Source organism: Lemur catta, chromosome 19 (assembly GCF_020740605.2).
Source record: "Lemur catta isolate mLemCat1 chromosome 19, mLemCat1.pri, whole genome shotgun sequence".
Taxonomy (NCBI): Eukaryota; Metazoa; Chordata; class Mammalia; order Primates; family Lemuridae; genus Lemur; species Lemur catta.
The window spans coordinates 28,723,327-28,751,109 of record NC_059146.1 but is presented as its reverse complement, the minus strand read 5'-3'; the positions used below and the strand labels follow the sequence as shown (position 1 = coordinate 28,751,109).

The window sequence follows — 27,783 nt, the reverse complement described above, 5'->3', positions numbered from 1 at the left end:
GAGTTCTGGAGGAATGTTTACCAGACACAGACGGCCCGGAGGGACAGCGCCCAGAGTCCGGATAGAGAGACGCACAGCCTCCCGCCTCACTGGGCCAGGATTAGGGGCGCAGCCTACGGGGTCCCCTTTCCCGGCGTCCTCGGCCTCCCTCCTGGGCCCCTTTAAGACAGGGCCGGTCCTCTCCTCTCAGAGTTAACCCCTCACGGTCCAGGTGGCCCCCGGGTTTCAGCCTGGTGGGCGGAGGCAGGGGGGGAGCCAGGGGCGGGGAAAGGGTTGCCCAAAGTCTGGGAGGGACAGGACGAGGCAGGGGAGCTTGGGGAAGGCGGCTGCCGTGGAGCAGAGCCGGCCCAGGGGCCCCCGCTGTGCCAGGCAGGCAGTGCCAAATCCGGGGAGCCCGGAGCTGGGGGGAGGGCCGGGGACAGCCCGGCCCTGCCCCCTCCCCTGCGGGGTGCCCAGCAACTTCTGAGCAAAGTTTGGCATCGATGGCGTGGTGGCGCCCCAGGATGGGCAGGACCTCGCTGGCCTGGTGCTGGGCGCTGTGCTGCTGGGGCTGCCTGGCCCCCAAGGGTGAGTGATGGGGGCTCGTTGGGGCAGGGAGGGGAGGAGGTCGGGGTGGATGGCAGGTGTTGGGGGGCCTGGGCTGCTGAGGGAGTTTCCCTGGGACAACAGAATGGGGACTTGGCACGAGGGACACCGGGAGCCACGGAGACTCCGAGATGCACCGAGAGAGGCAGCGGGAGAGAGGGAGACTGAGAGGAACAGAAGGGCCAGAAACAGAAAGCGGGAGGGAGGGAGGGCCAGAGACGGAAGAAGGACACCGAGGGGCTCGGGGAAGGGATGGCCGCTGGACTGGAGTCTGGGGCAGCCGAGGGGGGAGGGAGGAATCTTCCCCAAGGAGCACTTCGTCAGGCAGCGGGAGGAGGCTTCGGGGAAAACCCTTGTCCCTGTCAGACGTCCCCAGGTTGTCCTGCCCCCACCGCTGTCCGCTCCCCCTCGGAGGAGGGTCTCTGTCTCGTCTGTGTCTCTGCCTCCGGCCCCACCATCCCTGTGGGGCCACGTCTCTGTCTCTCCCACCTCTGGCTTTACCTCTCCATGTCCCCTAAGTCTCCCTCCCTCCCCACCCCGGCGCTCAGTCTCCCCCCGTGACTCTGTCCCCCCTCTCAAGGGGGGGTTCTCTCCATCTCTGTCTCGATCTCTCTGTTCCTCTCTCTGTCTCCCCATTCCTGACTTTCTCTGGCTTCTCTGGCGCCTCTCTCTCTCTCTCTCTCTCTCTCTCTTCTCTCTCTCTTGTCTTCTCCCTCCCTTCTCCTTCTCAGCCCCTTCTCTTCCCCTCCAGGATCTGTTAAGTCTCCAGGGACCCTAAGGGCGGCCAGAGCGGGCAGGGGCTGGCCCTGTCGGCAGCCCGGGGCATGGGAGGCTGCCAGATCTGGGCCTCCTTCCCAGCGGGATGGATGCTGGATCCCAGTCCCCTGGGAAGTCTCCACCCTCCACCCCCCCCTGAGGTCACCCTACAACTATGTGGGCCTAAGGGCCTGGCGGGGTCCTGGCAGCCAGTGGGCAGGCAGGGACAGGGTGGAACCGAAGCGCCAGAAGGAACCGGGAGTTCCTAAGCTAACTCTTCCCCTGCAGGTGCACGGGCTGAAGCAGACCCCTTTGCGGGGAGCCCAGGGAACATTACAGGTGCCCGAGGACTCATGGGCACCCTTCGGTGTGAGCTCCAGGTTCAGGGGGAGCCCCCTGAGGTGACCTGGCTTCGGGATGGACAGGTCTTAGAGCTGGCGGACAGCACCCAGACGCAGGTGCCCCTGGGCGAAGACGGGCAGGATGACTGGAAAGTGGTCAGCCAGCTCAGGTGTCCAGCCACGGCCCTGCATCCCACCCCCATCACACAGAGCCCCACCTGGGTTGGAACCCCAGCTTGACCACTTGCTCGCCGTGTGGCCTTGAGCATGTGATGTAACCTCGGGGTTTCGCTTTCCTCTTCTGTAAAATGAGTTAATAATAGTTCTTATAAGAACTTCATCGTTCTTAGGCGTTTCTAGTCTAGACTCCCTCTTTCAGTTCTGACGATGCCCTCTCAGTGTCCAGCTCTGACCCCGAACCTCTCTGTCCCTCCCCTTGTCCTGTCAGAATCTCGTCCCTGCAGCTTTCGGACGCAGGACGGTACCAGTGTCTGGTGGTCCTGGGAGGACAGACCTTCGTGTCCCAGCCTGGCTATGTAGGGCTGGAGGGTGAGCTCTGGGGTCAGAGGTCCTGAGGAGTCGGAGGGCATGGGGAGCAATTTGTGGGAGGTCAGGAATCCTGTGCTGGAGGACTCAGGGTGACCCCGGGGGACCTACAGTCTAGGAATGTCAGCGATCTTGGGGGATCAGGAAGCTGGGAGTCCCTAAGTTATGGGGAGGTGAGCCCTGGGCAATTATATGTCCTGGGGAAAAAGACATCTTAAGGGTTGTCTGATGTCCTAAGATGTCCTAGGCCTCAGCCATCAGCCGGTTGGGGTAGGACATTCCGGGGCTCAGATAAGGGATAAGGGGTATGAGGCTTTCCCCTCTCCCCCAGCCCCCAGGGCCTCATTTTCCAGTAAAATGAGATGAGGAGTCAGACATTGTAGAAAAGAGACATAAAGGCTCAGATGTCTTGGGGGTCTGACCTGGGGGGAATCAGGCACTGGGATCACGTCTTTTGGGGACAGAGGCCTGAAGAGCAAACAGCTGAAGGAAGCTCAGGCGTCCTGGGGGAGCAAAGACCCCGCGCCATGGGTCTGGTTTCCAAAGCCTCCAGCATCCCAGGGGTGGGTCAGATACCTGGGGAGCTCAGGGGAGCCCCAGCTTCTACCACTGCCCCCCCCCCCAGGCCTGCCTTACTTCCTGGAGGAGCCTGAGGACAGGACTGTGGCCGCCAACACCCCCTTCAACCTGAGCTGCCGAGCCCAGGGCCCCCCAGAACCCGTGGACCTACTGTGGCTGCAGGACGATGTCCCCCTGGCCCCAGCCCCGGGCCACGGCCCCCAGCGCAGCCTGCGTGTTCCAGGTGAGCCTGGGGATGTGGGTCAGCTCAGCGTGGAGGGTCGTAGAGGGCTGGGCAGGGTGGAAGTGGGAACCAAGGGAGCCCTCGCTGCCGCTGAGTGTCTGCTCTGTCCTGTCCTCTGACTGTCTCTCTCTGTGTTGTCTCTGAGCCTCTGTCTCTGCCTCGCTCCCTCCGTTGCCCCCTCTCTCTCTGAATAGCATTCTTTGTCCCGGATTTCCTCTGAGCTGTGCCACGGCCCAAGTGTGTGTGGGCCTGGTGCCCCTTTGTCAGCCCTTGACCCAGGCAGGGCACCGGAATCAGCCACGCCCCCCTCTCCCCCACCTCCCTGCATAACCTGCCCCCTCCGGCCCTGCTGGCCTTGATCAAAGGAAGGATGTCCAGCCTGGGTCCCCTAAGGGGACAGAGCCCAAAGAAGAGAGTGGAGAGAAAGTAGGAAAGAGGGACAGTTACAGAGAAAGCGCGTGAAGGACACCGGAAGGGATGGGCCACAGAGGTAGCCCAAGACGGAGAGAGACTGGACAGGGAAGTCTGAGGGACAGAAACCCTCTCCTTCCCGGGGACCACCTCTTTCCGCACCGCACAGACGAGGCAGGACCTGGCTTGAGGTCACACAGTGGCCAGAGGCAGAGCTGGGGAACCCTGCACTCTGGGGGTTCCCCCTTACTGAGGCAGGAGAGACAGAGGAGGCTCAGTCAGGGCAGGCGGCTGGACCCAAACCCCCCACCTGCTGCCTCCTGCTGCTGGGATGAGGAGGGGCCTCCTGGCTGGAGGGAGGTGCCCACATTCCCAACATTCCGGGGACCCTGAGTTGCAAGGAAGTGGTGATGTGCATGCCGGCCCCCAGAGGGGTGACTCAGGCCCATGGCTCAAGTGGCCTTGTAGGGACTAGGGCCCGGGATGGGGCCTGAGTCAGCCTGGCAGGACCCAGGAGGAGAGAGGGAGGGGGAGGGGTAGTCCCACCCCATCCCAGGGAGGGGGAGAAATGGGGGTGCACGTGTGTGAGAGGGTCTCTGTGCGTCTCAGTGTGGGGACGTGTCTGGGTACGTGTCCATGTCCCTCAGGATCTGTGTGTCGTATATCCGTTAGCATCACCCTCTTGGCATGAAGGCCTGCCTCGTGGACGGTTGGCGTCTGTGGACGTCTCAGTGCGTGTGTGAGGCAGAGTACGGCAGAGTCAGCCTGTGATCTGTCCCTCTCTGTGTTCGTGTGAGAGTGGAGTGTCACGGGGCGTAGTGTGTTTTGTGGCTACTGTGCACACCTCTCTGTCTGGAAGTGACAGCTCAGCTCACAGCTGTGCCTGTAGCGGTGGGAGTGTGTCCTGGCGGGGGCTTCTGCTTCCTTATAGCATCAGGATGTGTGTCCGCGGTTAACCTGGTGTGTTTCCTATTGGCTGTCTGTGTGTGTATGTCACAGGGTAAGCATGTTGGTATACACGACTCTGTCACCATGGGCCCCTATGTCCGTGTGTGTGCGTGTGTGTCTGTGTGGCCCTTACAGCAGGGCAGCACCTACTCCCTCCGCTTCAGTCTGGTCTCCCCGTGTGTGCACTGAGCCCCCCTGCGATGGACCTCCGGTGCTCAGCAGCCAGTGTGTATGTGCATGTCTGTGCCAGCCTCTGTGCGTGTGGCAGTGTGTCCATCCTTGCGTGTCTGCCCCAGGCCTGAGTGTCTACGAAACTATGTTTTCGTGTAAGTCTGCCTCTCGGTGAACGCGAAGCCACCTGAGCACACGCAGCTGTGTTTGGGCGCAGATGAGGCTCGGCTGCATGTGTGCATGTGTCGATGTGTTTGTGTGTGAGCAACTCAACATGAACCTTGCCTGTCGTGGTGTGTATCTGTCCCCTTCAACCCCAATGTACATTTGTTGCTTGGTGTGTCTATCTCAATATGCAGGGAGGCTTGTGTGTGTCACGATCAGCCTAGATGGATGTATATCAGGTTGCCAGGGGTTTGTAATCAATGTGTACACGTGTGACTGTGTGTTTACGTGGTGGTCCCAACACGGGCTTATTTGCGTATGTGTGTGTCTATGTTTGTGCATCAGTGTCAGCCCCTACGTGTACACGTGTAAGTCACTGTGTATTTGTGTCACTTTGCTTGTGACAGCATCAGCCCTTGTGACAGTAAGTGCTGCATTATCTGTGTATGTGTACCAGTAACGGCCTTTGTGTGTGTAAGTGTGATTCATTGTGTGTGTTGGGGGGGGTGCATACGAAGGAATTTTGTCAGTTTGTGTGTGTCGGTCTCTCTATCTGACTCAGCCCATGCCCCCCTCTTTCCATCCCTCCCATTCCCTCGGAAAAGCAAAGAGGGGAGGAGAGGGGGGGTGGGGCAGGACATCTGGAAAGCACATCTGGAGTCCGCCTGCCCCTGTCCTCCTGCCTCCTGTCCTGGAGCAAAAGCCCGCTGGAGGGAAAGGGTCTCAGGCCATCTCTCCCGTCCCCCTCCCTCAAGGTGCAGGGGCCTGGGAAGGGGGATCCCGGCTCCGCACCCCCAGGCCAGCCGGAAGTGTTGGGGTGGGCAGGCGCCCCCGGTGACTCACGGCGGGGGCAGGAATGCTGCGGTCGGAACAGGACCCGGCTCCAGCATCCCCCTCCAGCCGCCCCAGGGCTGTTGGCCCGTGGCGCCAGCTCCGCGCGGTGACCCTGGCGGGGCCCCACGTGCCAGGTGGCTGGACGGGACCCAGGCTCCCCGCCCCCTCTCCGGCCAGCCGCCCGGGGCTGTCCTGTCCCTCCCCCTGGCCGCGGGGGCTGCGGGTGCGCGCGGGCACCTGACCTTGGCTGGGAACAGCCGCCTGGGCCGCCGCAGCTGAGGAGCTTCCCTGCCCACCCCCTTCCGGCCTCCGCTTCCACTCCCTCTGCTGACGGAGAGAAGGAAACTTTGTGTCTGCGGATGGCCGCCTCCCGCCCGAACGCGGCGGTGGGGACACAGGCGCACGCACGCGGGACAAGCACAGGAGTCACACACACACACAGAGATACCCAACACACAAGCACACAACATCCACACGTCCGCACCTTCACGCAGAGCGCTGGCGTGAACAACACACAGAAGTGCAGTTGCACCAGCAGACTTCAGACCTGGTCCTCTCTACCTCCTGTCACTGTGTGTGTGTGTCCCTGTACAGCAGTCCCCCCCTTATCCCTGGGAGGTAAGTTCCAAGACACCCCCATCCCCCCCCACGTGGATGCCTAGAACTGCAGATAGTACTGAATTCTATATAAAATATGCACAGATTTCTTTTTCCTTCCCAATTTCGTAGGTAGAAGATTTGTTCTTACTGTAGATCTTAGCGACCACAGCATTAGATTTTTCTTCTTCCCTTATTAAGCTGAGAACTTTCCCTTTTTCACGTAAAGAAAGCACTTTACGGCTTCCTTTTGGCATATCCGAATGGCAGGCATTACTAGGCTGCACTTTGGTGCCATTACTAAGTAAAATACGGGTTCCTTGAACACAGGCGTGGTGAGAACAAATCGATCTGATAACCCGGAGGGCTGCTAAGTGACTAATGGGCGGGTAGCAGATACGGCATGGAGATGCCGGACAAGGGCATGATTCATGTCCCCGGCGGACAGAGCGGGACGGCGTGAGATCTCATCACGCTACTCAGAACGGGGAGCGATTTAAAACTTATGAATTGTTTATTTCTGGAATTTTCCATTGCATATTTTCAGACCGTGGTGGACTGAGGGTAACAAACCCCACGGATAAGGGGGGACTGCCACATGTCGCACGGCCGTGTGTACTGTGTGTGTCTGAGTGTCTGTGCTCTTGTGTTGGATGGTGTTGGGGGATGAGAAGAGACAAAGAGAAGGAGTAAAGCAGGCCAGAGGCCAGATGCGGAGAGGAGGCTCCGATTTCAAACAGGGTGGTCACTCCGGTGACAAACATGAAGGAGGGAGGGCGTGAGCCCTGGGACATCTGTGGGAAGACTGTTCCAAGCGGAGAAGTTCCCAGGGTGGAAACATGCTCAACGACATGTACTTTCCAGAAACACCAGGGGGCTAGTGTGGCGGGAGCAGGGGGAGCGAGGGGGAGCGGGAGAGGTGTTGGTGGGAGGTGAGCTCCTAAGTGAACCCACACTTCTCCATTTACACACGCCCACGAGGGCTTGTTTCCTCAAGTTCATGTCTGTTAGGTATGTGCGCCTCTGTGTGTGTCTGCACGGGTCAACATGAGTGTGTGTGTCTGTGCATGTATGTAAGTGTGTGCAATTCTGTGTGTGTGTCTGTGTGCGTATGAATATTTGTGTTTTTGTGTGTCAGTGTGTGCGTATGTGTGTCTCTATCTGGGTGTAAGAGTATGTGTGTGTGAGAGAGAGAAAGAGTGTGCGTGTGTGTGTGTGTGTGTGTGTGTGTGTGTGTGTGGCTATGTGGGGGGGGTAGGGCCGAGGCTGTGTGCCTGTCCTTGTGTCGGGGATGCAGGCTGTATTCCTCATGCTCGGCCGTCCCCTCCCCAGTGACCCTGGTCAGGCTGGGTGTGGTGGGGGTGGCCCGGCGTGGCCTGGGAGCCCCTTCTTCCCCTCTCTGACACTGGGCCCCTCCTTCACATGACTCCCCAGGCCTGAATCAGACGTCTTCTTTCTCCTGTGAAGCGCATAACGCCAAAGGGGTCACCACATCCCGCACAGCCACCATCAAAGGTGACAGGAAAGGGAACTGGATGTCAGAGGGTGGGGCTTGGGTCAGGGGTCAGAGGGGAGGCAGAGTGCAGGGTGGGGAACTTTGGGCAAAACCCCCCAGAGTCAGTCCCTCTCTCATCTGTCCACAGTGCTCCCCCAGCGACCCCGTGACCTCCGCCTGGTTTCCCGCCAGCCCACGGAGCTGGAGGTGGCTTGGACCCCAGGCCTGAGCGGCATCTATCCCCTCACCCACTGCACCCTGCAGGTGAGCCCCCCAGACCTGGCTGTCCTCTGTCTCAGTGATCCTTGCACACACACTGCCCCTGGGAGGCCAAGCTTTCCCAGCCACTGGTGTGTTGAGAGACAGTAGAGCCTCAAGTTAAGCCAGATGTTCTTGGTTCGAATCTTGGCTCCACCACCTGCTGGCTGCATGAGCCTGGGTAGGTGGCTTAACCTCTCTGGGCCTCAGTTCTATCATCTACAAAATGGGCATAATGGTCGTGCCTACCTGAAAGGCTTGCTGTGAGAATTCAGTGAGTGAATGCAAGTGACCAACTTAAAATAGTATCTGGAACATAGGAATTGTGTCAAAAACTATGAGTGGTTTGAATTATTTTTAGTATGAGTGAAGTTTACTCTAGCCAGAGTGGGGGACCTGAGATAGCAGGGCCTGGAGCCGCCTTTGTCACCACTGGGTACCCACAACCGTGTGCTTCTGCCATCCCATCCCTGACCACCCTGGTGGTCACTGTCTAGAGGTGGGTCTGTCACCCACTGGACTGTGAGCTCTGTGAGGGCTGGAGCTGTCCCAGTCACCACTGGCTCCTCATTACTGCCCGGCACAGGGTCAGACACAGAGTAGGGAATATTCACTAGAATGCATCATGGGCCGGGGGCGGTGGCTCACGCCTGTAATCCTAGCACTCTGGGAGCCCAAGGCAGGAGGATCGCTTGAGCTCAGGAGTTCAAGACCAGCCTGAGCAAGGATGAGACCCCGTCTCTACAAAAAATAGAAAAATTAGCCGGGCATGGTGGCGCATGCCTGGAGTCCCAGCTACTCGGGAGGCTGAGGCAAGAGGATCACTTGAGCCCAGGAGTTTGAGGTTGCTGTGAGCTACGCTGATGCCACGGCACTCTAGCCTGGACAACAGAGAGACTCTGTCTCCAAAAACAAACAAAAAAAAAGAATGCATTACAACTGAGGTGAGCTAGACCCAGCCTCTGCCCTGAAGTCGCTCCTACTCTAGAGTAAGAAAAACAGAAACAAAAACAAAACAAGACACATAGATCTGTAGATAGAAGGCCGAGTTCTGGTCTGAAGTTCTCTGAGATTTGGAAGCTGGAGATGAGGATGAGACAGTGCCTGTGATAGGAAATGACAGTAATGACTAATGGTCACCTTTTATGGAGTGTCAACTGTGTGCTGAGCCTTGTGTTAAAGCTTTGTGAAGGAGGGTCTATGGATCCACCCATTTTCCGGATGAAGAAACTAAGGCTCAGAGTAGTTAAGCAACTTGTCCAAGGTCACAGCCAGGAAGCGGCAGAGCGGGGCTTCAAACCCTTATCTCACCAAAGCCGTACCCTGCTCCTAACCTCATTGGAGACCACTTAGAGCCTCTGTTAAACAGGAGATGTCTTTCTTACACTTACGGACCCTGGGCACAACAGCATCGCCTTGTCATTCTAACAGTGGCTGTTAATCTTCCCATTTTCAAGGTAAGGAACTTAGGCCCAGGGACCAGGGACAGGAAGTGTCCCCCTCCCCCACCATGGCTAGAGGGGTAAAGCTGAGATTCAATCTCTGAGGCCAGCCAGATTTGGGAGACCTCAAACGCCAGGTCAGGCATTAGCTGCACCCCCACCCACTGCCATCAAGCGTCCCCAAGAAAGCAGAAGTGTGTCCTCTTCCCTCTCCAGGTCTCACTTCCTGCTGCTCATGCGCTGGGGGCTGAAAGGCTCCAGTGGGAGGGTCACAGCTGTCCCAGGGAAAAGAGAAGTGGGAGTGGGCACAGGGAGGCGGAGTGTCTGTACCCATCTCCCCTCTGTCCAGGCAGAGGTTCCTCTTCCCGTCTGTCGCTGTGGGTCAGAGAGCAGGCATGGGGACAGCCTCACCCCCTCCTGCTACCCACCATCTGCCGCCCTCCTCCCCAGGTCTCATGGTGGTGTCATCTCCCCACGTGGAGGCTGTGTGACTTTGGGCAACCTGCTGAACCTCTCTGGGCCTCCATTTCCTCATTTGTAAAATGGGGATGAGAAAATAAAGTGACCCCAAAAAGCTGGTGGTGAGAAGTCAACGAGTTCTTCTAGGAATGTGCTTAGCAGGGAGCTTGGCACATACTTGGCACTCAGGAAATGTTAGCTATTGATATGACAATGTGCAAACCGGTTTATATGCATCGTGTTATTAAACATCATATCCTGACAAGTAGAGATTACGATGCCCATTTTCCACAGACAAAAACTGAGACCCAGAGAAGTTAAGGCACTCAGGTTAGGTCAGACAAAAAATAACATCCAAACTAGGACTTAGGCCACAGAATCTGGCTTCAGAACCCACACTCTTAAGTAGTAAACTCCTTCCTGACATGCTGTGTGGCAGTGTGGTCGGGGGCTTTAGGGTGAAGGCCAGGTGCTGTGTACCCTAGCTGTGGCCCCCTCCACCCTGATCATGCCATTCCTGGGGACCAGGGAGGTGTGCCCGTGAGCCTGTGCCACCGTGCAGGCAACCTCACACAAACATGAAATAATAACGACAAACACTCAATATGCACAGGCAGCCTTCTAAACGCGTACATGCCCCAATTCAGTCAACCCCGCAAAGTAGGGAGCTGCTGTTGTTATCTCATTTTGCAGATGAGGAAACTGAGGAACAGAGGTAGGGAATGGTGCAGGCTGGATTTGAGCCCGGGATCCAGCATCCATCAGCACGGGGCTACACTGCCTCTCTGGACAGACAAGAGGTATTGCTATTGTTAACAATGTTACTGTAAGTAGAGCAAAGGCTTTAGAGACAGGGTGGGATTCAGGTCCCAGCTTCATCAGTGACAAACTGGTGACCTTGGACAAGTGATTCCATCTCCTGTGGGCCTCAGTGTTCTCATCTGTATAATGGGGATAGACATAATACCTACCACAGTACAACGGGGTTGATGTGAAGGTCAAATGAATTCAATTTGTAAAGGGTGCTCCATAAATGTTGGACGTGTTTTTCTTTCTTTTGTTAAGACAATACATAACATGCATAATCTTCAGCTCCCACCTAGATTGTTTTACACGCATCTTCAGCCATGTCACCACCCTCCAAAACAAGACACAGACCCTTCCAGCCCCCAAGAAGGTTCCCTCAGTCCCCAGAGAGGACCAGTCTTCTGGCTTCTATTGTAGGACGTTGCCTTTGCCTGTGGTAGAATTTCATATAAACGGGATCTCACAGTATCGTACTTGTATTTGTTGGTATTATTACTGTCATCACACTAGCTGTCATCATTAGTATCGATGCTGACCACCTGCCATACGCTGTGGCATCCTTTAGGCATAACTACATTTAATCTTCAAATAATCCCTAAGGCATTTGATCCTCTAAGCCCCCGTTTTCCTGAAGAGGAAACTGAGTCTCAGAGAGGGAAAGGAATCTTGCCAGAAGTGGCTTTTATAAGTGGTGACAGAGCCACATCGTGCAGCTGTAGGGTCTCTGCTTTGCAAATCCAGGTGCCCATGTTGTCCTGGCATGGCGCGGCAACACACACAGCACACATACACACATCCTTGCGAAGTTGGGTAGTCACACTAGGGCCACCACAGCCGAGAGTTGTGTGACCACCTCCTGTGATGGTGTCCTTCTGTCCTCACGCCCTTCCCTCTCCCCAGGCTGTGCTGTCAGACGATGGGGTGGGCAGCTGGCCGGGAGAGCCAGAGCCCCCAGAAGAGCCCCTCACCTTGCAAGCATCCGTGCCCCCCCACCAACTCCGGCTGGGCAGCCTCCACCCTCACACCCCTTATCACCTCCGCGTGGCGTGTGCCAGCAGCCAGGGCCCCTCAGCCTGGACCCACTGGCTTCCTGTGGAGACGCCGGAGGGAGGTAAGAAGGGCTGGAGAGGGAGACGTCGCCACTGCCCCGCTGGACCTTGCCTGCGTCAGCACCACCCCCGGCGTCTCCTCTCACCCCTTTCCCCCACGTGGCCTCAGTGTCCTTCCCGTCCAGTCCCCGACCCCTCCGTGCTGCCCCCTGGCATCTCTCCCAGCCCTCCTCTCCCCTGTGCTTCCGCTCACAGGAGGCCTGCACGAGTTGCCCACACGCGTGCCCTTTGCACCCTGCCCCCACTTCCTGGGAACAGGGGAGGGGGTCAGGAAGAGGTGGGGGTGCCAGCTTCCCCTCTTCCCTGTCCTCCAGTGCCCCTGGGCCCCCCTGAGAACGTTAGTGCCATGCGGAATGGGAGCCAGGCCTTCGTGCGTTGGCAGGAGCCAAGGGCGCCCCTGCAGGGCACCCTGTTAGGGTACCGGCTGGCGTATCGAGGCCAGGACACCCCCGAGGTGGGTGCTGCTGGCTGGGTTGGGGCAGAGTTGCTGGGGGAGGAGGGAGATGGGGAGGGAAGGTGGCAGGACAGACACGACAGTTGTGCAGGCTGGGTGGTACACAATTGCACTACTCCTAGGGGAGCATATTCTGGGGAGGTTAAGGCGGGGTTCGAAGGAGGGGGTAGGAAATGGCTATTTATGAACCACAGCAAAAGCATTTAAGTAGATTTATATGTTTACTACAACAATTTTACAGCAGATGGTTGTGTAGCACCTGGAGGAAGGAGTACCTTTCCTTAACCTGCACGAGGGCACTATCTGGGCTAGCGTCACCCGGAGGTGGAGAGAGAGGATGGGAAGGGAAGTTAGAAGGGGATGTAGAGATGAAGATGAAAAGATGGGGATGAGAGATGAAGGGGAGGTAGAGGAGGGGCATGAGGGACTGGAGGATGAGGAGAGGGCTTTGAAAAAGAGATGGGCGGTGGGTGAAGGCTGAAGAATTGGGGGCTTGGGGTTCTGCCCTGATGCCACTTATGGACCTCCTAGGTGCTACTGGACATAGGGCTAAAGCGAGAGGTGACCCTGGAGCTGCGGGGGGATGGGCCTGTCCCCAACCTGACGGTGTGCGTGGCAGCCTACACTGCTGCCGGGGATGGGCCCTGGAGCCTCCCTGTGCCCCTGGAGCCCTGGCGCCCAGGTAAGTCCAAAGCCGTGGTCAACCTGCTTCAGCGTACCCACAAGGACCTGTCTCTCCCTGACACCCCTGACTTGTTCCCTGTACCTTTCAGTTTTCCCCCAATCCAGGCTCTGTTCCTACCCTGAGCCTTACGGTAGCCTCACTCCCTCACCCGTGTCACACCAGTCTTGCCCTCTCTGAGCACGTCTCCCTTCTGTCCTTTCTCCTCACAGGGCAAGGACAGCCAATCCACCAGCTGGGTAAGGGCTTTTGCACCTTCTCTCCTCCCTCCTTCCCCTCAACACCCCATGAGCACCTCATCATCACATGTACTCACTCAACATCCCTTTCTTGTTTCTCAAACTCATCACTCTAATCTACTTCTTGGGTTTGTGTGGTCCTTGATGGGGGTGCCTAGAATGGCCCAGCATGTTGTAGGTACTCAGTGATGGTAGATGGGTGGATGGACGAATGGATGGATGGATAGATGGGTATATGGAAGGTGGATGGGTGGATGGATGGATAGATAGATTATTGAATAGGTGAGTGGATGGATGGATGGGTGGGTGGATGGATGGGTATATGGAAGGTGGATGGGTGGATGGATGGATAGATGTATTATTGGATGAGTGAGTGGATGGATGGATGGATGGATGGGTGGGTGGATGGGTGAGTGGATGGATGGGTGAGTGGATGGATGGATGGATGGATGGTTGGGTGGATGGGTGAGTGGATGGATGGGTGAGTGGATGGATGGGTGGGTTTATGGATGGGTGGATGTATGGATAAATGGAGGGATGGATAGGCAGATGGACAGAGGGATGGATGGAGTGTCCTCCCCACATCCATCCCTCTCAAATATTTCTCCAACAATTCTCCAACATTTCTCCTACACCTATTGTACCCTCCTAGCACTATTATAACCCAGCTCTTGTATCTCAACCCACTGTCCTTAAATACTCCTCAGTATCTTCCTACATTTCTTCACATACCCTTTCCACACTCATCTCCCCCTCCTTCCATGTACATACCATTATAATCCTTCATTTCTCCCAAACCCATTGCACACTCACACTTTTCATCCACAAACTCTGCACACCTTGTACACACTCACCATACATCCCTCCTTGCAAACTGAAAAACTTTCAGTCCACAACCATCCCACACCCTACAGCTCTCCTTGCACACTCATCCCACACCACTTAGACATACTCTCTCACCCCTCACCAGTCCTGACCCCTCTCACTCCGACACACACTCACACTGAGCTCCCTCTACACTCAGCACATAACCATTTTCCACGCCATTCCCACCCTTTTTTGCACTGACTTCCATGCATCCCGTACTCCTCACCTGCCCTTCTCACATCTTCTACATTCTCACTGCATGCTCCTCTCACACTGAAGCCACATCCTTAAAAATCATTGCTCACTCTTCGTATCCAAAACTCCTTGGGCTAGGCATGACGGCTCATGCCTGTAATCCTAGCACTCTGGGAGGCCAAGGTGGGAGGACCGTTTGAGTTCAGGAGTTCCAGACCAGCCTGAGCAAGAGTGAGACCCCGTCTCTACTAAAAATAGAAAGAAATTATATGGACAGCCAAAAATATATAGAGAAAAATTATCCAGGCATGGTGGTGCATGCCTATAGTCCCAGCTACTCGGGAGGCTGAGGCAGGAGGATTGCTTGAGCCGAGGAGTTTGAGGTTGCTGTGAGCTAGTCTGACGCCACGGCACTCGAGCTCAGGCAAGAGTGAGACTCTGTTTCAAAAAAAAAAAAAAAACTCCTTGAATTTCTACTCTTCCCTCCTCGCGTACCCCAAACTCCTCCAACAGCCATCCCGCACTGTGCACTCTCACTGTGCCCCTTTATATATTTATGTCACCTGTTGCATGCTTTATGAAAACTCTTTTGTAGTCATTGCTCAGATGTGCCTTAGTCCTTTGCCCACCAACCTCACACTCCTTGCATGTGTAATGCACATGCCTCATGCACCCCCTACACTGCATGCGTTCCCTTCTCTACTCGCCTGCTTTCCACACCCAAGCCCACTCTCCTGGCACCGTCATCACTTATCTCACACACACCTATGCTACGCAAGCTTGGCTCACACCTATCTCATGTTCACTTAGCCCTCCTTGCACACTCATAACCCATTGCACACACATCTCTTGCTCCCGTTCCACACTCACTGCACACTCCTCAAATATCCATCCCCCTCTTAGCTCACCCATCTTACACGTTTCACACTTCTTCTATTAATACTTCAATGCACACACACATCACATCCATTGCATGTCCTGTCCAGCCCAGCCCAGTCTCCTCGGGTACAGGAATCCACTCATCACACACCTCATCAAGTATGTCCACATCTTTTTCCATGCCTCCTGCCTCTCTCTCGCATCACTCCCCTGGGTCCCAGGGAGATGAATCCAGGGCCTTAGCCATGACGTGTCTCCCATGCCCCCCGACAGTGAGTGAGCCCCCAGCTCCTGCCTTCTCGTGGCCCTGGTGGTATGTATTGCTGGGAGCAGTTGTGGCCGCTGCCTGCATCCTCATCTTGGCCCTGTTCCTTGTCTACCGGCGGAAGAAGGAGACCCGCTATGGGTGAGTTGAAACTACGTGGGGAGGCTTAGGTGGACTGGGATGGAGAGGCTGGAGGCAGGGAGACCAATGAGAAGGCTGGTGCTGGAGGAAAGATGACCAAGAATAGCACTGAGGGCAAGGGGCTGAGGAATGAATGGAAGACAGAAGGTAGCAGTCCAAGACATGCTCAGCAAATGCTAGAGGAAAGAGCAGTCAGGGGTTGGGGCTGGGATGGCAATCGCTTAACTGCTGGTAGAAGGAGGGGGTTCCGTGTGTTTTTGTCCCTGCCCTCACCTTCTCTTCATCCCCCCAGAGAAGTGTTTGAGCCAACAGTGGAAAGAGGTGAACTAGTGGTCAGGTACCGCGTCCGCAAGTCCTACAGTCGCCGGACCACTGAAGCCACCTGTAAGTGAATGCTGTACCTCGCTGCCCTGGTCTGGGGCTAAAGACTATAGAGAATCTGACCTGCTGGGCTTCTGTAGATGCATGAGCCAAGAGAAAGCCTTGCAATGCCAGAGTGTTAGAACCACAGACCCTAGAAACAACAGAATTGTGGAACCACGCAGGACCTTAGAATGATGGAATCTTAGACACAGTCAATCTTAGAAAGACCAAACCTCAAAACCATGGGACCTTAGAACATGTAATAGTGATGGTAATGTTGAAGATGATGAGGAGGAGGAAAATGATGATGAGGGGCCGGGCGCGGTGGCTCACGCCTGTAATCCTAGCACGCTGGGGGGCTGAGGCGGGAGGATCACTTGAGGTCAGGAGTTCGAGACCAGCCTGAGCAAGAGTGAGACCTCGTCTCTACTAAAAATAGAAAAAATTAGCCAGTCAGCTAAAAAAGTAGAAAATGATGATGATGATGAGACAATGTTGAGATTAGATGATGGTGATGATGACAATGATGACAGACAGCACTCCCTACATGACAGGTGTTATTCTAAGCAATCTCCACACGTCACCTCATTTCATCCTCACAACGACCCAAGGAGGCAGGTACTTGTTATCCCCTCTTCATAGATGAGGAAGCTGTGGCACAGAGTGGTTAAGTAACTTGCTGAAAGCCACACAGCTGAGAAGTTGGAAAGCTGGGATTTGAACCCAGGCAGTTTTGCTCTGAAGTCCATACTCTTAACTGCCACACTCTACTGCCTCTTGGAATTACATTAATAGAATGTTAGAGAGAGAGAATCGATCTTGGTTAAAAGGGGAAAAAAAAAGAAGAAGAAAAGAAAAAAAAAGAATCAATCTTGGCCTGAAAGATGATAGTCTCAGTACTATACACCTTTGTAATTTTGAAAAATCATAAATCTGACAACTATAGAGTCTCTGTTAGAGGATCGTAGAGTGGGGTGGAAGGTCCCAGCTAAGGAGGGACTTCGGAGGCCCAGTCAGATCTCCTCATCTTGCCCATTGGGGAAACTGAAGTCCAGAAAGAAAAGGGACAGAGCTGGGTCTCTTCCTAGCACACAGTGAGGAGGCTTCCAGGGCCCCAGGGGGGTGTTTGGAAAGGGCTGGGAAAGACATTTACTTAAGAGGAGAAAGAAGCAGCAGCAAGGTCATAGCGATTTCACAGAATAACAGACAGCAGCAGTTCTCCAAGTGTGAGCCGGGTCCCCTGGGGTCCCTGAGACCTTTGCAGGGTGTCCATGAGGTCAAAGCTAATACCACGACGTTACTTGCCCTTTGCACTCACGTTGTCTCACTAGCGTTCAGCGGGGTTTTCCAGAGCCCGACCTGAGATGATGTCATCAGTCACTCCCACAGTTGGCGGAACACGTGCATGTGTGTTTTAAAAATTTTTCCGTTTTAATTTTGAATACAGCAAATATTGACACATATATAACCCACATAAATAAGTGCTCTTTGTAGCCCTTGATAATTTTAACAATGTAAAGGGCTCCTGAGACCAATTCGTTTAGGAACTGTTCCTACACAGCAATGAAAATGAATACATTATAACTATACCTAACAACAACTAAATTACAACTGTCTCATACACATAATGTTGAATGAAAAGAAGCCAGACATAGAAGAGAACATACTACATGATTACATTTTTATAACATTTCAAAACAGAGAAAACTAATCTATTGTAAGAGAAGTCCACAAAGTAGCTACCCCTAGGAGAGCAGGTCATGTTCTGTTCTTGACCTGGGTGCTAGCTACACAGTTGGGTTTGGTTTGTGAAAATCCATTGAGCTGCTTACTTATGATTTGTGCAGATTATATTTCAGTAAAAAGAAATGTCTTTTTTGGAGACAGGGTCTCACTTTGTTGCCTGGGCACAAAGGCAGTGGTCATAGCTCACTGCAACCTCAAACTCCTGGGCTCAAGCCATCCTTCTGGCTCAGTCTCCCGAGTAGCTGGGGCTACAGGCATGCCCCACACTCAGCTAATTTTTCTAATTTTTTTTTTTTTTTTTGTAGAGATGGGGTCTCACTATGTTGCTCAGGCTGGTCTTGAACTCTTGGCCTCAAGCAATCCTCCCATCTTGGCCTTCTAAAGTGCTAGGATTACAGGTGTGAGCCACTGCACCCAGCCAAAAAGAAGAAATATTTTTAACAACTGATACAGCAGGCTGCTGACCCACCAGGGTGCCTACTGGGGCAAGATTGTGGCCAGGCCTTAACCCTTTAGTTGCTGCTTTGAGGGAAGGTTCTGGGGGACCGAAGGAGTAGCTAGGGTGGAGGCTCAGGGCAGTAGCTAATTTTGAACCAATGCAGAAGTATGTCAGTATTTCAACAATGGGTCTGTCCCTACTGGTGAGTGTCACCTGAATGTCAGCCCTGCTCCATGGCTCTGACCACCCCCCTGCATGCAGTGAACAGCCTGGGCATCAGTGAGGAGCTGAAGGAGAAGCTACGGGATGTCATGGTGGACCGGCACAAGGTGGCCCTGGGGAAGACCCTGGGAGAAGGTGAATCCCCCCAGCATGCACACATCCTCCTGAACCCTGACATCCTTCACTTCCCCACCCTCACCCCACTATAGGAAATACAGTCCCCACAGGTCCCACCCGAAGTCAACGTCTCCCTTGCCCTCCACAGGAGAGTTCGGTGCCGTGATGGAGGGCCAGCTCAACCAGGACGACTCCGTCCTCAAAGTGGCTGTGAAGACGATGAAGAGTGAGTCTGTGCATGCATGTGCACACGTGTGGGACCCCCAGCCCCTGCCCTGTGCCCCCGAGGGGGCAGGAAAGCAGAAAGGTAATGGCAAATTAGCCACAGCATAGAACCCCAGTGCTTCCAGATGGGAAATGGAGCCCACACCAGGTATTTCAACAGAAGGAATTGAAAATAGGGAGGTTACTACAAAGGTGGTGGAAAGACTGAAGGGCAGAGGGAGGAAGTGGTGTTACCAGAGCCCGTGGCCAGGGACGCCTGGCAGGAGTTGGGACCACAGAGTTAGGGGCTGCTTTGTGGGAGCTAAAAACGTAAGGGAGACACAGCTACTACCAGAGGCAGAGAGAGGGAGGGTGAAAGACCCTGGCTTCTCCCCTCTTCCCTGTCACCTGCCAGTCTCCCATCGGTGCCTCCCATTGGTAAATCCCAACAGGAAACAAGTAGGAAAGGGAGCCTGGGACATGTAGTTTTCAGGGGTGAGCCCCTGTGACACAGAGCAGAGCAGCAGAAGGTGTGGAATGAGGCACACCCGGCTGCATCATTCACCGGCTGCGTGATATCAGGCGAGTGCCTCTCGCTCTCTGTCCCTTCCCTTATCTGGAAAAAACGATCAGAGCTGTTGTAAAGCGCTAAATGCTAGGAGTGGCGTGTAGAGTGTGCTGTTAACGTGGACACCAGCTACATTAGTTACATCATCAGAGAGGGCAGGAGCCAGTTCAGGGTCACAAAACACAGGAAGTCCTGGGCCAAGCAAGTCCTTTCCTCACAGGGAGGGAGGAGCACAGCGGGCTCAGGCTGGGGCTGGAGGTGAAGGAGGAACGATCCTTGCTGAATGACAGCAGTTAAAAGCTCAGGCTATAGAGTCACCACTCACTCATTCGTTCATTATTGAGCACCTGCTGTGTGCCAGGCTATGTTCTCAACTTGCATTTGAATCCTAGCCGTGTAACCTTGGGCAAGTCAGTTTGCCTCCATGAGCCACAGTGTCCTGAACTGTGAAAGGGATGATAATGTTACAGGGTCCCCAGAGCTGGCAGGAAAGTGCTGGGAAGCAGCCTAGTTGGTAGTGAGCACGCGGGCCCTGGAGCCAGACTGCCGGGGTTTCAGTTCTGCCTATTCCACTTCCAAGCTGTGTGTGCTCTTGGGCAGGTTCCTTAACCTTTTTATGCCTTGGTTGCCTCATCTTTAGAATGGGGATAATAATAGTAGCATCTCAGAGGATTAAGTGAGTTAATGTATGTAAAGCATGGAGTACAGCATCTGATACTTACTAATCATGTTTGAGGGAGATGAGATACTGATGATGATGATGGAGAGGAGGAGGAGGGAAAGAGTCCTCCCTCCCCTCCTCCTCATCCATTGTCCTCTCTCCCCCAAGTTGCCATCTGCACGAGGTCGGAGCTGGAGGATTTCCTGAGTGAAGCCGTCTGCATGAAGGAATTTGACCACCCCAACGTCATGAGGCTCATCGGTGAGAGAGGGACCGAGTCAAGGGGTCTACGGGCCCCATGGGGGCCACCCCAGAGGGCAGACCCTTCCTTCTGGCACTGGGAAGATCAAACCTCCAGGCTCCCTGCTACCCCCTCCTTCGGGGGTCAGCAGGCTCCTCCCTCCCACTCTCCCTGAGCTTGGAATGTGACCTCTGACCATTCCCAGAAATAGCTGAGTTCCCCAGGAGGGCTCCGGAAACATCCCTGGGAACTCTGCTGGAAATGGCTTCTCTGAAGCTCGGTCCTTGCCGTCCCCCATCCCCCGAAACAACATGGAGGCAAGATTTGAGGGGGAGGGAGGAGAGGCTGGAGTCTGGCTGGGAGGGCGGCTTGCCTTCCCCTGGCAGGAGTGACGGGGCTACCTGGGGGGCTCAGGTGTCTGTTTCCAGGGTTCTGAACGAGAGGGCTTCCCGGCACCTGTGGTCATCTTACCCTTCATGAAACATGGAGACCTACACAGTTTCCTCCTCTATTCCCGGCTCGGAGACCAGCCAGTGGTGAGAGGCATTTAATCACCCAGTCCATAAGTATTAACTGAGCACCTACCAGGTACCCAGCACTGCTCGGACACCAGGAAGGCCAGGGTAACTGAGAACTTGCTCTCATGGAGCTTGTTATACGGTGAGGGCAGCAGGTAATAAACAAGCTAACAAAGACACAAGCAAGATCATTTAAGTCATAGGAAGGATATATGATAAGGAGGCCAAGCCGTTAGTTTGGGTGGATAGAGAAGGCCTTGCAAGGAGATGACCTTGAAGGAGGAGGGGCTGGGAGGATGTCTGGAGCTCTGGGCAGGAAGCAGTCCCGACAGAGGGCACAGCACAGGCAAAGCCTTGAAAGCGGGAACAAGCATGGCTTGTCTGAAGACCAGATAGGAGGCCCCTGGCTGGAGTGTCTGTCAAGGGTAAGAACGTCGGAGATCAAATCAGAGATCAAGGCAGGGGGAGATTGTAGTGGGCCTTGTAGGCCACTCCAAGGGGTTGGATTTAATTCTTAGAGCCATGGGAAACCACTGCAGGCAGAGCTGGGCAAGAAGGGAAGGAGGAAGTGTGGAGAGATGGACCTCGGGGCCTCTGTTGACCTCTGTTCTCCTCATCCTTGGCCCCCAGTTCCTGCCCACTCAGATGCTGGTGAAGTTCATGGCGGACATCGCCAGTGGCATGGAGTATCTGAGCACCAAGAGATTCATACACCGGGACCTGGCTGCCAGGAACTGCATGTGAGTGTCCAGCCTTTCGGGGACACCCCCGAACCCCTGCCTCCCAAGGGGCTCCCTCCTCCCTTCCCAAGATGGAAAGGGGACTAGACTCTCAGAGCAGGTCAAAACTTAGAACTGGGATAGAGGCAGGGCGCTGTGGCTCATGCCTGTAATCCTAGCACTCTGGGAGGCTGAGGCAGGTGGATCGTTTGAGCTCAGGAGTTCGAGACCAGCCTGAACAAGAGCAAGACCCCGTCTCTACTGAAAATAGAAAGAAAATTAGCTGGACAACTAAAAAATATATATAGAAAAAATTAGCTGGGCATGGTGGTGCATGCCTGTAGTCCCAGCTACACAGGAGGCTGAGGCAGAAGGATTGCTTGAGCCCAGGAGTTTGAGGTTGCTGTGAGCTAAGCTGACGCTACGGCACTCTAGCCTGGGCAACAGAGTGAGACTTTGTCTCAAAAAAAAAAAAAGAACTGAGATAGAAAAGTCAGCAAAGGGATCTGGGAAGGCTTCCTGGACGAGACGGGCCATGCATGAACTGAGATCTTGAAGGAGTAATTTGGATGTGGAAAGAGAAGAGAACAGAGCACAGGCTCAGTGCATACAGCGTGAGGTGAGCAAAGGGGCAGAGGTGACTGATGCGGGTGGTGATATGTGAGCCTCATCTCTGTCCCTCTCCTTGCTGAGTGCCTTGCCTGGGGCTGCCCTTGGGGAGGGGCCCCATTGGATAAGGAGACCAGACTCCCCACCAATCCCAAGCAGGATATAAGCCAGAACCAGGCCATCTTCAAATTCTTCCAGTTGTCCACCAAAATATCTTTTATATTAGATCTTGACCCAGGATCTAATCAACGTTCTTGATACATAGAATTCCAGGTCAGATGCAAGAATCAGGGAATCTTCTATCTATATAATGCACAAAATCAAGCAAAAGTAATCCATGCTGTTAGAAGTGAAGACAGTAGCTACCCTGGGATGTTATGTACTGGAAGGGAGCACTGGAGACTGTTAATGTGAATTTTTTTCTTTCTTTTTTAATGCTTAAAAATTGATGTATATTTTACACACACTAAAATACACACATTGTATATATGCAGCTCAATGAACTTTTCTATGTGTATAGACCCACATAACCACCACTAGATTAAGGTAGGAACATTTCTTAGTCCCGACAGGCTCCTTCATGCCCCTTCTCAGTCGCCACCCACACACACGTAACCACTATTCTAACATCTGTCACCAACACAAGTTTCTTCTGTTCTTAAGTGTCACACAGTGGGCTCATGGAGTTTGCACTCCTTGGCGTCTGGCTTTTTTGGCACAGCGTGGCGTTTTTAAGATTAATCCAGGTTATTGTGCATATCGGTAGTTTGTCTTTTTCTTAGCTGTGTGGTGTTGTGTTGTGTGGGTGTCCTGTGCGTGTTCTGTTCCTTAACCTGGGTTCTGATTGCACAGACATGTTTGTGAAAATTCAGTGAGCTGAATTACTTATCACTTACGATTCCTTGTCACCAGATTACTTATCGCTTAGGATTTGGGCACCTTTCTGTGTGTGTAGTATACTTCAAGAAAACTTTTTTGGCTGGGCGCAGTAGCTCATGCCTGTAATCCTAGCACTCTGAGGGCCGAGGCAGGGGGATTGTTTGAGCTCAGGAGTTCGAGACCAGCCTGAGTAAGAGCGAGACCCGGTCTCTACTAAAAATAGAAAGAAATTATATGGACAACTAAAAATATATGTAGAAAAAATTAGCCAGGCATGGTGGCACGTGCCTGTAGTCCCAGCTACCCAGTAGGCTGAGGCAGGAGGATCGCTTGAGCCCAGGAGTTTGAGGTTGCTGTGAGCTAGGCTGATGCCACGGCACTCTAGCCCGGGCAACAGAGCGAGACTCACAAAAAAAAAAAAAGAAAAAAAGAAAAGAAAAGAAAACTTTTTTTTTTAAAATCAGAGAATCAAACCCAAGGAGCCTTAGGAAGGACTGTAAAAAGCCAAAGCTGGGAAGGCCTTTAGAAGTCCTTTGTTCCATCCTAATTTTACAGAGGAAACAAGAAGTGAAGCAATTCCGTCCCAGACTGGGGCGAGGGTTTGGGCAACAGATCCCCATCCCCAAGGCAGGGCAGTGAGGGCAGGAGGTCGAATGTGTCCAAGAGCCAGGGCAGACATCCTGGTGGAGGTGGCCAACATCCTGACCGTTTCTCTCCCCAATGCGGGCAGGCTGAATGAGAACATGTCCGTGTGTGTGGCAGACTTTGGGCTCTCCAAGAAAATCTACAATGGGGACTACTACCGCCAGGGACGCATCGCCAAGATGCCAGTCAAGTGGATTGCCATTGAGAGCCTCGCGGACCGTGTCTACACCAGCAAGAGCGATGTGGTATGTATGCCCCCGCCAGGAGTGGGGAACAGTGGGAGGGCATGGCCTAACCATCTCATGCTGTGCCTCGGCAGCTACGGGTGCTAGGCACATCTGGGGGCGTGGTGGGTGTCCGTGAACAGTGGTGTGCAAATGCCCGGGATATATATAGACCCATGCGTGCATGGTGGCAGCGTGGAAAGTTTAGGTTCGGAAAAGCAGCAGTGACTGTGCATGCATGTGCCCAAACTCACACAGTGTGTACAGCCAGGGAGTGCAGGGTGACACTGAGATCACGTGTCCATGAAGTGTGTAAATGTGTGTGAGGGTGAGCATGTCTATGCATCCACAAAAGTCGCCTATATGTGTGTTCATACCTGTGCCAACATTAGCAAATCTCTCTGAATACTTGGGATGCACCATAGGGATAGCTGTGAACAGGTGTACATAAGTGTGGGTGCACCCATGGACCTGTGTGTTGGGGGGTGACTTTGTGCAGGAGAGACCTTCTAATTCCCTCCCCTCTTCCTCTCACAGTGGTCCTTTGGGGTAACAATGTGGGAGATTGCCACACGGGGCCAAACCCCATACCCAGGAGTGGAGAACAGCGAGATTTACGACTACCTGCGCCAGGGAAATCGCCTGAAGCAGCCTGTGGACTGTCTGGATGGACTGTGAGGACCCTCAGGACCCTCTCCTTCAGTCTCAGAATTCACTCCAAACCCCAGGGCACCCCCACATGGTCCTAACATATCCAGTGCTAACATTACCAATGCTCTGCGTAGGGCTACTACTGGCCAACTGGGTGCACATTAGCTGAAGGTGCCCTTTCTGCCTATACTTTGTGCATGGGGTGCAGGCTGGATCAGCCCCCGCCCCCCCAGCCAGGTATTCCTGCATAGTGAGGTATAACTGCACAGCCTTACCTGGCAGCCCTGCCTCTGGGACCTCCACTCCCAGAGACTTCTAATTCATCCCAGACTCCTAAGCACCCCACACTTCCCGCAGATGCTCAATATCCAGGCCTCTCTGCAGAACCCTCCAGTTTGCAGACTCATAGATCTCCTCTGAGAGGTTCGCAGGATCGTTGAGGACATGCTTATCAACTTTGCAGCATCAGGGTGTGTGACGAAAGGCATGACATTTGGCCAGCACTTGGAGGGAAAAGAGAGGATATTGCTTGGGTCAATAGGAGACAGCTGGGGCCTCAAACTCCCCTGGTCATCCCTGGGTATTCCAAGAGTCGAGGGCAGTAACAATAATAGCTAACATTTTTATAGAACTTACTGGAAGTGTCTATGGCCATACCACCCTGAGTGCACCTGATCTTGGAAGCTAAGCAGGGTCAGGGCTGGTTAGTACTTGGATGGGAGAACCTACTGGAAGGCACTGTTTTCGGAGCATTGCATGGGTTAACTCATTTGATCTTTACCACAGCCACGTGAGGTAGACAGGTATGAAGAGTGAGTCATTTGGCAGAGGTTGCACTGCTGGTGTATCAGTAATCTATACACCAAAATCTAGTAGCTTAAATCAACAAACATTTATTATATCACAGTTTCTGAAAGTCAGGAGTCTGGGAACAGCTTAGCAGGGTGATTCTGGCTCAGGGTCTCCAAGGAGGTTACAGTTGAGATACCAGCTGGGGCTGCAGTCATCTGAAGGTCGGGACTGGACAACCACATTCAAGGTGGCTCACTCATGTGGCTGAGGCAGGAGGCCTCGGTTCCTTGCCATGTGGACCCTTCAATAGCGCTGCTTGAGCTTCCTCATGACATGGTGATCCAAAAGAAAGTGCAGGGAGGAAGCCGCAATGCCTTTTATGACCTAGTCTCAGAGGTCACACACACTGTCACTTCTACCGAGTCAGAAGCAAGTCACTAAGTCCTGTCCACAATCAAGGGGAGGGGATTTAGTCTCCACCTTTTGCAGGGAGGGGGGGGTCAAAGAATTTACGGACATATTTTAAACCAGCACAACTTCCAAGGCTTTGATGCTGGAGTGTGTTCTGGAGAGCCACACTGGGACACTCTGCTCTAGTAAATCCTCAGTAAAACACTACCCCACACCAGACAGGTTTCCCAAGACCCTTCCCTGTTCTTGAGTCTCCCAGGAACCCCCTCAGAAACTGCTAACAATTCCCAAATCCCATAGATGCCCCCAAACTGCTGAGGTTCCCTCCAGACCCCTGAAATGCCCCCAGTCCCCTGAGTGTCCTAAAATATCCCCAAACTTCCAGAACGCTCCCTTTCTGAGCCTCTGCTCAGTCTCTCACTCCTCACTTTGCTGCCCTAGGTATGCCCTGATGTCCCGGTGCTGGGAGCTAAACCCCCGGGATCGGCCAAGTTTTGCAGAGCTGCGGGAAGACCTGGAGAACACGCTGAAAGCCCTGCCCCCTGCCCAGGAGCCTGACGAAATCCTCTATGTCAACATGGATGAGGGTGGAGGCCATCCAGAACCCCCTGGAGCTGCTGGAGGAGCTGACCCCCCAACCCAGCCTGACCCTAAGGATTCCTGTAGCTGTCTCACTGCAGCGGAGGTCCATCCTGCCGGACGTTATGTCCTCTGCCCTTCCACAGCCCCTGGTCCCCCTCTGCCTGCTGACAGGGGCTCCCCAGCACCCCCAGGGCAGGAGGATGGCGCCTGAGACAACCCTCCACCTGGGACTCCCTCTCAGGACCCAAGCTAGGCACTGCCACTGGGGGAAGCCCCACCCCCTTTTCCCATCCCAGGCCTCATCCCCAACTGCAGCCCTATCTTCCTCCCCATACCACCTCCATCCCAGACAGATCCTCCCCCTTCTTTGTCCCACAGGGTCACCACCTGTAAAAGAAAGGGGTTGGACTACAATCTCTAAGGGTCCTCCCAGGATTAACATTCCAAGATTCTAGATTCTAAGGTTTAAAGAGTCTAGATTCAAAGGTTCTATGTTTCAAAGATGCCATGAGTCTTTGGTTCTAAGGACCTGAAATTCCGAAGTCTCTAATTCTAAATCGCTAAGGTTCTAAGACACGGAAATTCTAAGGCTCTGAGATTCTGTGGCTCTAGATTTTCTGGTTCTAAGATTCTTGATAAGACCCTAAGATGTATGTTCTAAAGCTCTAAGATCCTAGCTCTAGGATCTAAGGCTCTATAATTCTAGATTTTATTTTTTTAGGGTTCTGAGTCCTTACAGTGTAAGAGTCTATAATTCTAAAGATTCTATAATTCTAGACGTGGAAGTTCTAAGGTGTACTTTTCTAAAATTTGATGTTCTAAGGCTCTTAGAGTCTAGATCCTCTGGCTATAATAAGACCCTAGATCACAAGGCTTCAAAATTTTATCTTCTTAAGTTCTAAGATTCTAATGATTGTGAATTATAGTTTCTGAGGCTTTAAAATCATATCTTCTCTTGAATGAGATCCTGGATCCCAAGGGTCTAAGATTCTAAAATCTGAAAGTTCCAAGAGTCTAAAGATGGAGATTCTAAGGTCTGATGTTCCAAGATGTGATATTCTAAGACTTAGTCTAAGAACCTAGATTCTGTCTCAGATTCTAGATCAGATGCTCCAAGATTCTAAATTATTAAACTCTAAGATTCTAATGTTGGTCTGTTCTATGTTTCAAGGCACTGTAGATTGTATTGGTCCAAGATTCTGGATCCCAAGCATTTAAGTTATGATTCTCACACTCAGTTGTGACTAACTAGGCACCAAAGTTCTAATCATTTCTATTGTGGGACACCTTTAGGTTTTATGCTGCATTCTGCCTTTCTAGGCTTATAGTTAAGGGTCCAAGAATCCACATTTCTAAAATCTTAAAGTTCTAGGGACTGTAGTTCTAAGACTCAAATGTTCTAAGATTCTAAGGGTCCACAGGTGTAGAACATTTGGTACGATTCCAAGGTTTACACTGTAGTTATTCTTTTGTGTGCCCCTCTCCTTCTTAGCCACCTTTGCTTCCTCCTCTCCTCATCTGGGGGTGTGGCCCCCTCAAGCCTGTGCAATGCAATTAGGGATGCCTCCTTTCCCCCAGGGGATGGACGATCTCCCTCCTTTTGGGCCATGCTGCCCCCCTGAGCCAGTCCTTCACCCCCCGAGTACTGAGTGTGGACTCTGGTGCCTCTGGAGGGGCTCAGGTCACATAAAACTTTGTAATCACAATTCCGTCTCCTCTTGTCTCCATTCAGCTGTGATATGGC

At 53.5% G+C, this 27,783-nt stretch overlaps 1 protein-coding gene across 2 annotated transcripts; it reads left to right on the top strand.

Annotated features, from left to right (window-relative positions):
* On the top strand, positions 1-27,745 carry AXL (AXL receptor tyrosine kinase). 2 transcript variants are annotated; one of them, XM_045531639.1, is made up of 20 exons: positions 1-567; positions 1,630-1,852; positions 2,131-2,231; positions 2,854-3,030; positions 7,591-7,671; positions 7,800-7,915; positions 11,518-11,728; positions 12,041-12,180; positions 12,712-12,862; positions 13,075-13,101; positions 15,316-15,448; positions 15,741-15,832; positions 18,258-18,353; positions 18,484-18,561; positions 19,937-20,029; positions 20,424-20,545; positions 21,158-21,267; positions 23,465-23,624; positions 24,141-24,277; positions 25,899-27,745. In XM_045531639.1, the coding sequence occupies exons 1-20, from the start codon at positions 483-485 to the stop codon at positions 26,248-26,250; spliced, it is 2,685 nt and encodes an 894-aa protein (XP_045387595.1). In that variant the 5' UTR covers positions 1-482; the 3' UTR covers positions 26,251-27,745. The 2 variants fall into 2 exon arrangements, with proteins under 2 accessions (XP_045387595.1, XP_045387597.1); XM_045531641.1 differs by lacking the exon at positions 13,075-13,101.
* Positions 27,746-27,783: the final 38 nt, after the last annotated feature.

Coding starts and splice junctions, on each gene's coding strand:
- AXL (XM_045531639.1), top strand. CDS start 483: ATGGCGTGGTGGCGCCCCAGGATGGGCAGGACCTCGCTGGCCTGGTGC. Junction 568..1,629: donor GGGCTGCCTGGCCCCCAAGG/GTGAGTGATGGG, acceptor CTTCCCCTGCAG/GTGCACGGGCTGAAGCAGAC. Junction 1,853..2,130: donor AAAGTGGTCAGCCAGCTCAG/GTGTCCAGCCAC, acceptor TTGTCCTGTCAG/AATCTCGTCCCTGCAGCTTT.